This window comes from Malus sylvestris, chromosome 3 (assembly GCF_916048215.2).
Source record: "Malus sylvestris chromosome 3, drMalSylv7.2, whole genome shotgun sequence".
NCBI lineage: Eukaryota > Viridiplantae > Streptophyta > Magnoliopsida > Rosales > Rosaceae > Malus > Malus sylvestris.
In genome coordinates, this window is record NC_062262.1 from 11,964,822 (window position 1) to 11,978,580 (window position 13,759).

At 38.5% G+C, this 13,759-nt stretch overlaps 3 protein-coding genes across 5 annotated transcripts; 2 read left to right on the forward strand and 1 right to left on the reverse strand.

The window, feature by feature from the left end:
* The first annotated feature begins 1,491 nt into the window (after positions 1 to 1,491).
* LOC126614566 (auxin-responsive protein SAUR50-like) lies at positions 1,492 to 2,263 on the forward strand. The gene has a single exon (XM_050282219.1). The coding sequence runs from the start codon at positions 1,546 to 1,548 to the stop codon at positions 1,972 to 1,974; it is 429 nt and encodes a 142-aa protein (XP_050138176.1). The 5' UTR covers positions 1,492 to 1,545; the 3' UTR covers positions 1,975 to 2,263.
* A 1,842-nt stretch (positions 2,264 to 4,105) lies between these two features.
* Positions 4,106 to 8,773, reverse strand: LOC126615354 (ABC transporter F family member 1-like). The gene is made up of 6 exons (XM_050283179.1): positions 8,607 to 8,773; positions 8,259 to 8,491; positions 7,453 to 7,526; positions 7,119 to 7,329; positions 6,681 to 6,915; positions 4,106 to 5,600 (listed from the first exon to the last, which is right to left on the reverse strand). Exons 2-6 carry the CDS (start codon positions 8,472 to 8,474, stop codon positions 4,543 to 4,545), a joined length of 1,794 nt encoding a protein of 597 aa, XP_050139136.1. The 5' UTR covers positions 8,475 to 8,491; positions 8,607 to 8,773; the 3' UTR covers positions 4,106 to 4,542.
* Positions 8,774 to 10,345: 1,572 nt separating this feature from the next.
* Positions 10,346 to 13,208, forward strand: LOC126614304 (uncharacterized). Of its 3 annotated transcripts, none has more exons than XM_050281890.1 (3): positions 10,346 to 10,509; positions 11,724 to 12,114; positions 12,189 to 13,208. In XM_050281890.1, exons 2-3 carry the CDS (start codon positions 11,739 to 11,741, stop codon positions 12,212 to 12,214), a joined length of 402 nt encoding a protein of 133 aa, XP_050137847.1. In that variant the 5' UTR covers positions 10,346 to 10,509; positions 11,724 to 11,738; the 3' UTR covers positions 12,215 to 13,208. The 3 variants fall into 3 exon arrangements, with proteins under 3 accessions (XP_050137847.1, XP_050137849.1, XP_050137848.1); XM_050281892.1 differs by having other exon boundaries at positions 12,195 to 13,208; XM_050281891.1 differs by having other exon boundaries at positions 10,369 to 10,509; positions 11,727 to 12,114.
* Positions 13,209 to 13,759: the final 551 nt, after the last annotated feature.

A 13,759-nucleotide genomic window follows, 5' to 3' on the forward strand; every position in this document is an offset into this window, starting at 1 on the left:
TGCCTTTCATGGACATGGAAAAACTTCTGCACGTTGAAAAGAAAACATTTACTTAATATACACGAGGAACTGGTGGAATGCATGCATGCATGAAGAAATTCAACAAGAACCACAGAACCAAGGTTTAATCGACACGCATTTCACACGTCAAAATATTTGTGTGATGGAAGTTGAATCGGTGCCAAAATCAGGGTACTCCATGTGCTTCGTTATAAGCACGCGTATGGCCTCCAGGTTCTTCATGGATCTGCAGAGATGCCGTCATTTTATGCAAGGAAAGTGAAGGATCATATGTGTTATGCATTAATCAAAAGACATAAGGAGCAAATGACCTAACTGAACAGTATTGAAGATCACGATCCTGACTGCTAGAATTGATTGGATTGGATATATCATATATTAACTTCCAAATTCATATGTTAAAGTAAGATGAGGGCAATCTTCCAAATTTTGACCACGTTGAAGAAATTAGATGTATTTGTTATTGCTAAAGATTAGTTTCCTTCATCACTACTAACCATCTTCTAACTTCAACTTGGACAAAAAATTCAAAGTTAGCCTCCATTATCCCATTAACAAACGTGAAATCTAGTGAGCTACTATATCGTATCTAATCCATTTGTAAAAACCCATTCCCTTTATAGTGGGGAAGTAATCAACTCCTTATAAGATCATGTGAATTCTTTTGACTTTTCGATGTGAAACAACACTTAACCATTAAGGAAGTTGAGGTCCCACCCCAAAACTTGTTGACTATATAAAGAGTAGCTAAATACATGCCAAGTCACTTAATTTTCCACCATGGAACAACACACTCCACATCCCCAAAAAATAAGTTTTGTCAAACATGAGGTAATTAAGATATAGAGTTGATTCAGTAGAACCACCCACATTCTTCCCCGTAAAGCATTAGGCTATGCCTCTCACAAAACCATAAAACAGCTTAAATTCTTAAGGAGATGTATAAGCAGAAGGTTAGGAAGGCATGGAAAAAGATCAGTGGTAGTAGACTAGAGTAGAAGTGCCGTTTAATGATTTTGGTGAGGAAGAGGTTGACATGACAATTGAAAAGGGACGTCTCATGGTAAGTTGGAAGCTATAAGTCACCCACACTCACATGGGACGGTCTCCCCGAGATTGAACTCCACCCAGTCAGCAACTTGTCAGTTTTCTAACTCCTTGCTATGTCACATATTTTACATAGAAACTGTAAGTTGAAATGTCCCACATCGATCGTATCAATGAGAAAATAAGAGTTTAAATATTATAACCTTACTCCAACTATTACCGAGGCCTTTTGTAATAAAACCTCACACCTGACGAATTGTATATATGGTAATTACCAAATTAAGGACAATATCGGTGTTGTTGGAAGTGGGCCGTATGGCCCGTCTCTCTGATAATTCTATACTCTATGTCACATATTGTACATAGAAACTGTACAATCTTATCTTCCTAACCCTATATATAACAAAGTGAGCCAACGTACCAAATATACCATCAATCCAACATATAAACCAAAAGAAATTGTTATAAGCACAAAAAATGGCTAAGTCCAGAACTACAAGCATTTGCAAGAAGAATAAGAGCATTGTGAAGCTCAAAATTGTAGTGGAAAAGCTACAAAGAAGCCTATCTTTGGGAAGATCAAAACCGTCAAATTATTCCGATGCTAACTCGACGAATGTGCCCGAAGATGTTAAGGAGGGTCACTTTGCCGTGATTGCGGTGGATGGAGACGAACCAAAGAGATTTGTGATGTCATTGAGTTACTTGACACACCCAACTTTCTTGAAGCTATTGGAACAAGCAGCTGAGGAGTATGGCTTTGAACATGGGGGTGCCCTAACCATTCCTTGCCAGCCAAGCGAGCTCGAGAAGATATTAGACGATCGGCAATGGCAGGAGGAAGGGAGAGGCTCATCTAGTGATGTTAACTGGGGTTCTTGTGAATCTATGGTGCGGAGTTACTGATGATCTTGAGCAAGATTGGCCTTCTTAATTTTGGATGATGGTATATAATAAGTTAGTCTTTCTGCAATCTTTTACATTGAGTTTTTTGCTTTTCCTTTTATTCCTTTTTCAATATCTGTGTATTTATCCACTGGCAGAGAGAGCCAGAGGTATTTTGACATTGTTAATATTTCTCTAGTATGTCAAGGTGAAGCCAGAAAATTCTATAAACGACTGTCTAGTGGTATTTTTTTTTATTTGTAAGTGAGAGATTTTAAATCCAATTCTTATGAAAGAATAATTTAAACCACATTATTGCTAGCTTATTGTGATCTTTAGCTTACTTTCCATTATTCTCCCTACTTTTAATGTAAAAAATATCGTTTGTTAAAAAAAAAAAATTACCCTTATTTTAATGTTCTTCTTCCACAATTTTTCAATAGTAAAATGAGGTAAACGCCCATGTGAAAACCATGTTGACACGCGTGTGCTGTTGTTCTCTCTTCTCGACAACAATCTGCTTCTTCGACCAAAACTCTGTAAACCCTCTCAATCACCGTCACCGCCAGTCCATAGGAGGATATCCTATGATAATGGTGTTTCCCTTCAAGCAGTTTTAAACTCTCGCAAAACACGAATTTAAACCACATTATTGGTAATTTATTGTGAAATTTAGCTTACTTCTTTAACATTTTAGTGTAGATGATATCGTTTCTCTACGATCTAGTGGTATTCCTCTTCATTTGTAAAAGAGGTTTTAAGTTCGATTCTCGCCAAAGACAAATTTGAACAACATTATTAGTAGCCCATTGTGAATCTAAGACACCCCCTCCCATTTAATGTAGATATTATTATGGGTTAACTACACAAATGCACCTTGAGATTTATCGAGTTTTCACAAAACTCCCTCACATTTGACACATTACACAAACACCCTCTCATGTTTTAGTTTCCTTTCAGTAACACCTTGAGTCAAAATTTGGCTTATAAATTTACCAATTACTTGAAACTAATAAAAAAAAACTTTATAATTATATAAAAAATTATAAAATATTAAACACTTAGAAAAAGTAAGTGGCTCTCTACCATAATGATAAAAAGGTATAAAGCTTTTGCATGATGGTGTAGGTTCAAACTCCTTTGGTAACTAATCTAAAAAAAAAATTTCATTTGACAAAAAACAATTAAAAAATAAAAAGAACCAGGTGAACAAAACAAATTAAGAAAAAAATTTATTTTTTACGTTGAAAATAATATTTTATTTAAAAAGAAGTTATCCATCTTCTTCTTTCCCTCCCACTCGATCGAGCAACTACCTCCATCTTCATATCCTCATTCTTCCTCCATCACCACCACCCATTCAAACTTTCAACAACCAAAAAACGATCTCTGTTTAATGAAATAATAATTTGTAATTAATGTCAAATTCCTACTATTTGATTCCTCACTAATTTAGGAGGAAGAAATTATAGAACCAGCAGAGAAGGATTTGTGGAAGCCGGGGAAGTCGGGTGATTGGATGACTTTGGAGGGGGATTGGAAATGGAAGGGAGGGGAGATTTGGGGGACCGAGAGTGGTTGGGGACGGGGGAGATTTGTCTACATTGTCTTCTTTTTCTTTTCTTTTTTTTTTTCTTTTTTTTTTTTTGAAGTATTTAATGTTTTATAAATTTTTTATATAATCATAAAAAAAATTCTTTATTAATTTTAAGTAATTAATAAGGGTAGATTAGTAAATTTATGAACAAAATTTTGACTGAGGGGTTGTATGAAAGAGAATTAAAATCTGAGATGGTTATTGTAATGTCTTAAACGTGAAGGAGTTATTGAAAACTCGATAAACTTCAAAGAATGTTAGTGTAATTAACCCATACTGTTGCTTGTTCAAAAATAAAATAAAATGAATGAATTTAAAAGTATCGGAATTAAAAATAAAGGCTTGCTTAATTCCTCCATTGATATACCCTCAAAAATCCTGTGTGCGAGGGGCTAGTTTTGAAATAAAACCAGGAAGATAGTAACTTTTTGGCGTCAATCCAAGTTGGTCTTAAAGTTTTAAAACATTCCAAACAAATACTTAAAAGTTATTAAAAATGTACTCAAAATAAATTTTGATTTGACCAGTAAAGTAACCAAGCCGGAAAAGATGGAATTTTGGAATATTATAATTATAAATATAAATAATGGAAGAAAGCAAGTCCTACATATCCTTTCAGTTTCAGGGAAGAAGAGAAGATAGAATAGGGGAAATATTGTCTAGCTAAAAATAACAAACTACATAATAATAATCTTAATCGACGTTCGACGACTCGGCTGCTAACCAATCATTAATACTAATAACATGCGGGAACGTAAACAAAAATACCACCTACAAACTGGGCAAACGGCCATACAAGCTCTGTCGCCGGCTTGAAACAATAACCAAGCCTCGGCCCATTTCCGATCTCGTCTTCCGTCATAGTAGTCGGAGAGTCTGAGAAGACGTCTCAGAAACAGTAAACGCCCTCCTCGCTGTACTGTCTCGTACAGGTGTCAGCAAGGCCAACAAATCAACTACAACAAGCTCGAGATGGAACTTCAATATCGGTCTCAATCGGCTAAACCAGCCTTTATCTTCAGGTGCTGCTTGAAGTCCATAATATCGCCACCCCACCGGGTCACGGCTTGATTTTCACATACCCATATCTCCTGAGCTACCTGGTTAATGAGCCTGAAATCGTGGCTAACAAGAACCAGGCCCCCGTCCCACTCATTCAACGCCTCCGCCAGAGAGTCAATTGTCTCAATATCTAAATGATTGGTCGGCTCATCCAACAACAGTAACTGGGGCTGCCTAAACGCCAACCAAGCAAAGATCACACGGCTCCTCTGCCCGTCAGATAAGTTCTTCATTGGCATTACCTGTGCCTTACCCGATAATCCAAACTTACCAATTGCAGCCCTCATCTTCTCTTCCTCGTTTCCCGGGTACTCTTTGATCATGTACGCTAGGGCAGACAGTTCCACATCAAGCTTCTCAGCCAAGTGCTGATGGAACTGGGCAATTCTAAGGTGATTGTGCCGCCGGACCATGCCATCAGAAGGAAACAACTCCCCCGTCATCAGCTTCAAGAGGGTACTCTTTCCAGCTCCATTCGGCCCAACCAGAGCTATACGTGAGTCCAGATCAACACCAAAGTCAATGTTCTTGTAGATCAAATTATCAGGAGTGTAACCAAATGAGACTTCAACAAACTGAAGCACTGGTGGAGGCAGCTTTCCCACATCGACAAAACGGAAGATTAAAATCTTGTCTCTTGCCACCTTCTCTGTAAGCCCACCACGCTCCATTTTTGCTAGGGTTTTCTCTTTGCTTTGTGCCTGGCGAGCTAGTTTTGCTGACCCGTGTCCAAACCGAGCGATATATTCCTTCATGTTAGCAATCTGTTCCTGCTCCCACTTATACTGTTTCATCTGGTTCTCCTCCAGTTCCGAACGGGTCTGAACATACTGATCATAGTTTCCAGTGTACATCTTCAGTTTCTTGTTCTGCATGTGAATGATGTTTGTGCAGACACCGTTCAAAAAATCCTGGGAGTGTGAAATAACAACCAGGATGCGCTCAAAATTCTTCAACATCTCCTCCAACCACACACAAGCTTCTAGATCTGTTAACAAGGGAAGACAACTTAACCATGAGCGACTGAAGTTATAAAATATGTATCTTCACATACACAAAAGACGAACACAATAACATATTAAGGGAGTCAAACAGCTGCACAGACACTGAGTAGCAATACAGTGAACTAAGTTCTCCAAACTAATACCGATCAGAAGTAAACCTAAACAAGAGGAAAAATGCTGGGGGTGGTGGTGAGTCAGAATTTCATTACGCAAAGTTGTACTATTTGGAAAAATGTATCCAATCTCTCTTTACTTATTCTTGATAACTCGGAAAACTAAAATGAATAGTCCCAAAAATTCTAGACAAATCTGTATTAACAAGACAATGGAAAGGAGATGGGCCACAGATAACTCCCTTTGCCAGCTCAGGAATGACATAACACTCGTTAAAATTACCATTCAATACCCCCAATTAACCTAAACTTAAAGAAAAACAGTTAGCAAAAAGGGATATGTTTCTAATATCAGATTCCTGCCATGACTTTCAGCCTCTATGTACAATCCGAACCACTGATAAGTGGGCCAATAAAACCCATCTTGGAAACTGGCTATACATTTTATTACTAGACTACACCACCAAACATGGTGCTACAATGAAACTCTAGTTGTAAGAGAACTATCCTGCTCATATAATGAGCAAAAAAATAGAACCTAAAAGGTTAGGACTATAAAGTGGTAGGTAATGTGATTTCACAGGCCATACAACAGATGATCTAGAACATAAAAAACAACTCAAATCTCAAAACCAGAAAACTAAAGCCAGCACGACCGTGGCCAAGTATTCTCTCTTTTAGGTCTCTCCTTTCCTTCTCCATCTTGCTTTCTCACAAAACACTATAAAGAATCTTTACACGATGCAAAGTTAAAACAATTTAAAAAGAAAAGAAATATAACCCATAAACAAAGACTATTTCTCGTATCGACTTCTACAAGTTAAAGCCCAAAGCTTTTCTCATTTTCATTCATGCAAATCAATTTATTCAGTAGAATAAAAATAGAACGACACACATATTAAGAAGAAAAATCTAACACAAAAACTAAAATTTCTAACCAGTTAAACTTACCAAGATGATTGGTGGGCTCATCCAGTAACAGGATGGTTGGGTTTATAAAGAGAGCACGTGCAAGTGCGATCCTCATTCTCCACCCACCAGAAAAATCCCGAGTTTTCTTTGCTTGCATCTTCTTGTCAAACCCAAGACCATAAAGAATTTCAGCAGCACGCTTCTCAGCAGTTGCTGCATCCAATGCTTCAAGGCGCTCATAAATGCGTTCAAGCTGCTCTCCACCGCCATCATCCTGAAAATAAGTAACATAAGTCATAAGAACTGTGAGGTAGAAAGCTGCCTAAAACAAAGCACCCATTGAAATTCCACTATTGGGTCCTATATTATTCGCATTACTTAACAACTAACCAAACTCTGATTTTTGTACTACCCTATTCTTTTAATAATTAATACCAAAGTACTCTAAAATCTAACTCTTATATTACTACAGCTTACCTGAGCTGCCAGTTCTTCAACTTCTTTCTCCAACCTCATCCTCTCCTCATCGCAGCTAATGACAGCCTCAAGTGAAGACATGTCTGAGGCTTCAATCTCGCTACTGAGATGATAGATATCCATGTGATCCGGAATTGGAAGCTCTCGGAGCCCTATTGCAGTTAGGAGGGTGGATTTACCACACCCATTCAACCCAAGCAAACCATAGCGTCTGAAAAGGAGCATGAATACACAAATTTAGCATATCTATATGAATAACAAATACTCCATTCATTAAAAAATAAAAATAAAAATACACACACACACATACTTGAATTAAACATGTATAACTAACCTTCCATAATTAAGCTCCAGTTCAGAATCGACTATCAGATCATGTCCATGGAAGGTAACTGACAGAGACTCAATCTGCAATGGTCACAGAAATGTCATTTCACGCTATCATCAGTTGATTTCCAGTTAGGAAATCAACTGAAACCGATGTTTAAAAAATAGAGTGCGAATGAGATTCATTAATTAAAATACCTAAAAGGTTTTCAAAACATGACACCATGCTAAAACCAACCATATAACAACGAAACTCGATTACAACTTAAAAAAAAAACTAGGAAATCAAATATTCTAACTTGTAAACACAGTACCAATTACAGAACCTCGTCGTATAGTGACGAATATAAAATTAAACAGATAAATATATCACTAAAACCTTAAAGAAATAAACTTTAATAAATAAAATTACAACGCAAATAAAAGAAAAACACTACATCTAATTCTTCTTGCTCTATCACAGTTCTCCTGCAATATTCAACCATATTCGCAGCTTATAAAAACTAATCAATTTCTCCCATGGACCTATTGCATTTTCTCCTACCACATTCAACGATAATCGCATCTTACATTACCTTTCTGCATTAAAAAAATTAAGTACATAAATATATAAACTTAAATGGAACATCGAACACCTATTCACCTGAGTAAAAACAATTCACATAAATAATCTAAATTTCTGAAAAGGAAGGAATAATTCCTGAAGATGCCCTGTTATTTTTTGTTAAATATGATATTAAATATACTATGTCAAATACCATATATACTAATAAGATGGAAGAGATTAAGACGACATCGTATTGAAACACATACGCGAATATCTCTAGAAAGTGGATGCGAGCAGAGCACGCCGGTGCAGTTCCGATCTGAAATATGCATCGCCCCGACTCCATTGGCAAGCTTATCAGCACCGTTCTCGGCCGCAGGCGACTTGGACGAAGCAGCTGCCGCCGCCGCCTTCCCACCTCTCTTGGCCGCCGCCGCCGCCTTCTTCTGGGCCGCCTTCTTCTTGCTCGCGTCCGACACCATCGTTTTCAAAGATCAACCTGCACATCGCACAATCATCATCAAAATCAAAACTTGCAATCAACCAAACACAGAGACATGTGCGTATATATATTATATGAAATGGGGAATTAGGGATTGAGATTTGAGAGGGACCTTGGAGAAGAGAAGACGATCGGGGAAGAAAGGGAGGGCGGTGGGGAGGTCAGATCTGGGATTGTATCTCAGGTGGGGGTGTACAGATATTTTGTGGTATGTTATGTTAGGTAATAGCAGCAAATACCCGCTCGCAAGGGTTGGGGAGGTTTTCTGGAACGGGAGGTGGAGGATTTGAGAATTTATAAGGGAAGGCGGGGTTAGGGTTGAGGTGGCTTCCCACGTGTTCGTCGCTTAGAGGCCTTCCACACTATGGGGTTTTTTTCTTTTCTTTTTTTTTTGTTGAGTATATTGATATTTTTCTATTAAGAAGAATAAAAGTTTAGCAAAATTATATAATAGACAATTTAATTTGGTATCAAATTCGACATTCATAAAATTTGAATCTAAAAACTTATATTTTCAAATGAAAAAAAATATCATCAGACCGCAATATTAAATGACTCATCACACTATGTAGGTTGGGTAGGCGGGAATGCGGATGGGACTTCCCCTTTGGTGTTCTGATTTTTTGTAGCGGGCTGGACGGTGTCGTTTTGGGTGGAGACCAAAGGGGCTTGGGCTGGTGGGGATGGGCCTATTGGACACATTTCGATTTTAGTCTAATTGAGGTACCAAAACCCAACAAAACTGGCTAGGAAGGGAACGATCCCAAAAGCTCTCCAATGTGCAAAAGACAACAAAAATAAAAACGTTAATTAGTTAAATCTCAACTGTTTATTTATAAAAAATAATGCGTGGTAGAGAACAATGCATGATTTCAATAATGTTAATTATCTCCAATGTGCAATATGGTATCCTAACATTTACAGTTTATTTGATACTGTTTTTGTAAGAAATACGTGTGCTCACAAGTTTATTTGTGATAAGTGCTTGACGTCCAAATTTTGAAGAGAGTTCCAATTTATATATATATATATATATATATATATATATAAGCATTTGAAAGTGCTTCTTGAATTGCATGTGATTTTCCAAAAAATAGCTATATGACTCATAAATAATTTTGCGTTTTATGCCTAATATAGTTATAGGTAATTTTTGTAACATCTCACATCGCCTAAGAGAGTGATCCTTAAATGTATATTCACATCCCTACCTAGCACGAGACCTTTTGGGAGCTCACTGGCTTCGGGTTCCGTAGGAACTCCGAAGTTAAGCGAGAAGGAGGCCAGAGCACTCCCATGATGGATGACCCACTGGGAAGTTGCTCGTGAGTTCCCAAAAACAAAACCGTGAGGGAATGGTAAGCCCAAAGCAGATAATATCGTGCTACGGTGATGAAGCGGACCCAGAAAGTGATCCGTTCCGGGCCGGGATGTGACAATTTTTGATGTTCAAAACACTCTTAAGTGGTTTTAAAAGTATTCTGAAGCATGCCCATGGGCGATGGTCATCTTCAATATGTGGTTTGATGATGCCATTTGTCACTTCACTCCGACCTCCGTGCTGCAACAGGAGAGAAGGGGGAGAGTGTAAGTGACTAAAAAAGGTGTTTAAAGATTATATCTAAAAGCATGTGTAGGTTAAGTTAGTTGATCAAGGTGATTGTGTGTCCACTCTTTTCACTCTTGTTTAATGCTAAGATTTTTTTTTAATCATTTCCTCTTCGTGAATTAGATAGTTTAAAATATCGTTTTTCTCAATTTTAAATTTTAGACTAAGGAGAGTTTGGGCTCCAATTCCAAAGACAATATTTGGGTTTGGGTGTCCATTACTTGTCAAACTTGAACGCAGTAGCCCAGTAACCACCACAGCCCTGCAAGAGCCCGTTACCCACACCAGCCCACCGTTGGCTTTCCTCCTCCTCGTCCTCGTCCTCCTGCTTTCCTGGTTCGGCTCGCACAGTCACACTCACTCCTACGCTTCCACCCGGCCAAGCTTTCATCTTTGTTCCCGACAGGTACATGAGCTGCTCTCTTTCTCCTCTCTCTCTCTGTATTGTCTGTTCATATTTGTTCCTTTAGAGAATGAATAGAAAAGTTTAATCATGTTTCAAGAATGGATTTATATGATTAATTATTTCATGTTGTGAAATTGTTTTTATTGCCTCCACTCCATAAACAAGTAATAATACAGGATTAGGCAAATAATGGGTTCTTCATACGAAAGGGTTATTTGGGTATCATCAGTCTTTTAATTTTACTTGCCCTTGATGAAGCTTGCCTATTAAGCCCTCATTTGGTGTTTAGGATTGGAAGGGATTGGATAACTCCGTAAATTCAATCTATGTTCAATGAATTACTGGATGGCAACCTACTTCTCCCTTCATCCAACATTCATTTGAATTTACCGAGTTATCCAATCCACTCCAGTCCTAAACACCAAATGACGGCCTAATAGAGCATAAGATGGGTGGTTGTTCTTGCATCTGGTTTATGGTTTATGAGGATTGTGCATGGTATAACCTAAATCGCTCGTTAGTCTGGGTTTGGTGTTCGATTCTTTTTCTCCTTCACTTTGTGAAGAAGGGGAACTCTATGGATTTCCCTTTCTACAATCATCAGCCTGCTAAAAAAACTAGTCTTACAACCACTAAGGACTAACAAAGCAGTGTCTCTGTGATGCTGTTGAGGCGGGGGGAAAAACTAAAGCATGCACAATCCTCTCAAGATTTCGGTCTCTCAGATGTTTTTCTAGGTGGGAGTGTGAGTCAAATTAAATTTGTGTGCCCAAGTGTGACTCAAAATGCTACCGACTTTCTACTAAGATGCATTTGAACTGATAATTTTCGGAACCTGGAAGACAGGCCTACGCGATGTTAGCAGTATGTATTTGAAGGAATTTGTTTGATATTATTTAAAAGCGTAGAAGCAATTAGTCTCTGGTCCTACATGTTCGATAAAGAGTGGGTTGAAGGTGCAACTAGTTTGATTCAAGTGCGTTGTCAACATGTTGTTAGCTGCTTAAATGAACTGGGCTAGAACTTAACCAGTGGCTGTGGGTGATAATTGAGAGTATCTCTCTACTCCCCTTGAAGAGAATTAACGACCAAAGAGTTAGTATTTTTCTTTGGTAGATAACTGTTAGTCTTCCAATTGTTCTCCGTGTATCTATAGTTCCATATCTAATATTCTTTTGCTAATGTTGAAATTGCTTTTATTAAACGAAAAACAGCAGGACTGCCCCAGAATGACGGTTGTGAAGCGATATGTGCTACGGCTGTTCATATCATTGAAGTACATTACAGCAAACGTAGTGGACAGAAATAATGGCCGAATTGTTGTGTCAGCATCTACGGCTGAACATTCAATCAAGGGCTCACTCGAATGTGGAAGGTCTTGCAATGCAAAGGCAGCGGCAGTTGTTGGAGAGGTGTTGGCTAGGCGACTCAAGGTGGAAGGTCTTGGCGAGGGACAGGGACGAGGGATTCATGTCAATGTAAATAACGAAGTTGAGAAAAAGGGTTTTAAGAACCGCACCAAGATTTGGGCTATTGTCAATGCTCTTAAGGACAATGGAGTCAAACTCATTCTTGACGGTAGTGATGAAAATACTTCTCAGCCAAGTAAGTAATAAGAATTCGCTTGTTTGCATTCCTTGTGTGTGTCTATATGCTGAATGTTTACATCTAATTGTTAGTGACAGAAAGGAAGGATTTGCGCTGATTGTATAGAATCCGCGAATACAGGAGTATGTATCTTTGTTTTGTACAATGAACCACTTTCTTCTTTCGAACTCTTCTACTTCCTATGTTTCCCCTATCGAAGTTGCTAGAGCGGTGGAGAGGTATGCTACGAAATTCCAAGTTGCCTCCACCAAAGTTATCTCATACCAGACACGGGTATCCCTCGCCATACAAATCAAGTTGAGGTTTTAAGTCAGATTGATGTCTCTGGTGAGAATCCGGTGTTGGCCGAGAGAGTGTCCTCTGATCGGAACCACGAGTCCCCTCCTCTCCCTGTTCAACTTCAATTCCGAGAGAGTCTCTCTTCGTTCTCCACGGCAGCGGGGGGTGGGAATGTTCGAGATAAAAGTTCGTGGGTCGCCCTGCCATCTGGTATACTGAAAATTAACTTTGCTTGTAGCTGAATGTCGACGTCTAGCAAGGCTGGCATTGGTGCAATTGCCAGAGACACCCATGCAGTTGTGATCGCAGGCAGAAATTCATGTTGTCGTGTCTCCTCCCCTCTTGAAGCTGAAGCTCGAGCAGCGGTTATGGCTGTCTCCCTTGCTATTGAAAATCAGTCTTTTGATATAATTTGCGAGTCTGACTCCCAAGTTCTCATCATTTAATCCGTCCTTGCCTCTCCTCATCGATTGACAGGATTACCAAGCTAGCTAGAGGTCTCCATTCCATTTTATGGAACTGGGTCCCGAGAGAAGTGACGGGGAACCGAGTTGGTGTTATTTTCAATGCGGGAGAGTTGAAAGAAGGAAGTGACATTTAATTAAGAAAAATGATTGGAGAAATAGTAATTTAGGTGTTAAAATATTATTTGCCCATACCCTGAAAACGAATGCTTTGGAATTTTCAAGTTAGCGTGTCGGTTTTGGGCCTGTAACATATAGATTCGAGAAAACGACGAGGCCTACAAGACTCATTGATTTTCAACGAGCCCAGTCGAAGTTTGGGTTAATTATGTCGTTTAACGTGTTTAATTCGGGTTTTAATATTTTAGAATCTTTTTTATATTTTGCTATTTGTTTAATTTATTTCCTATTTGGAGTTGGGGTTTGTTAAAGACTATTTAAACAACATTTAGGGTTGTAAGTTATCATCTTTCATTGAATAAGAATTCAAAAAACAAGTTTCTCTCACAATTGCCGGCATTCTAGAATTCTATCTAACGGTGACCGTTGATGATCCGGAACCTATAACTTCGGCTGTGTCAAGAAGCGAATCAGGCAGGAGATGTGGTTGCTAGTTTCTTTGGTCCATGCTCTATCCAGAGACGGTCTGCCGTGCCCTCCCGCGTTCCGATGATGTGGTTCACATTTCATTCACAGACCCTAGAACAAGTTATTATGCACATACATCCATATACCCTAAATTATGTACGAAGAGCTAGTATATTCTTTAGGCCTACGTTCTGTCTTTAAAATGATGTGATGATCAAGCTTACCTTCGTACTCAAGTTTGTTGGAAATTTGAGTAGTTTGAGTAGAAATTTCTTTGTCCCACATTGGCCATTCTCAAAAGATTTTATCAC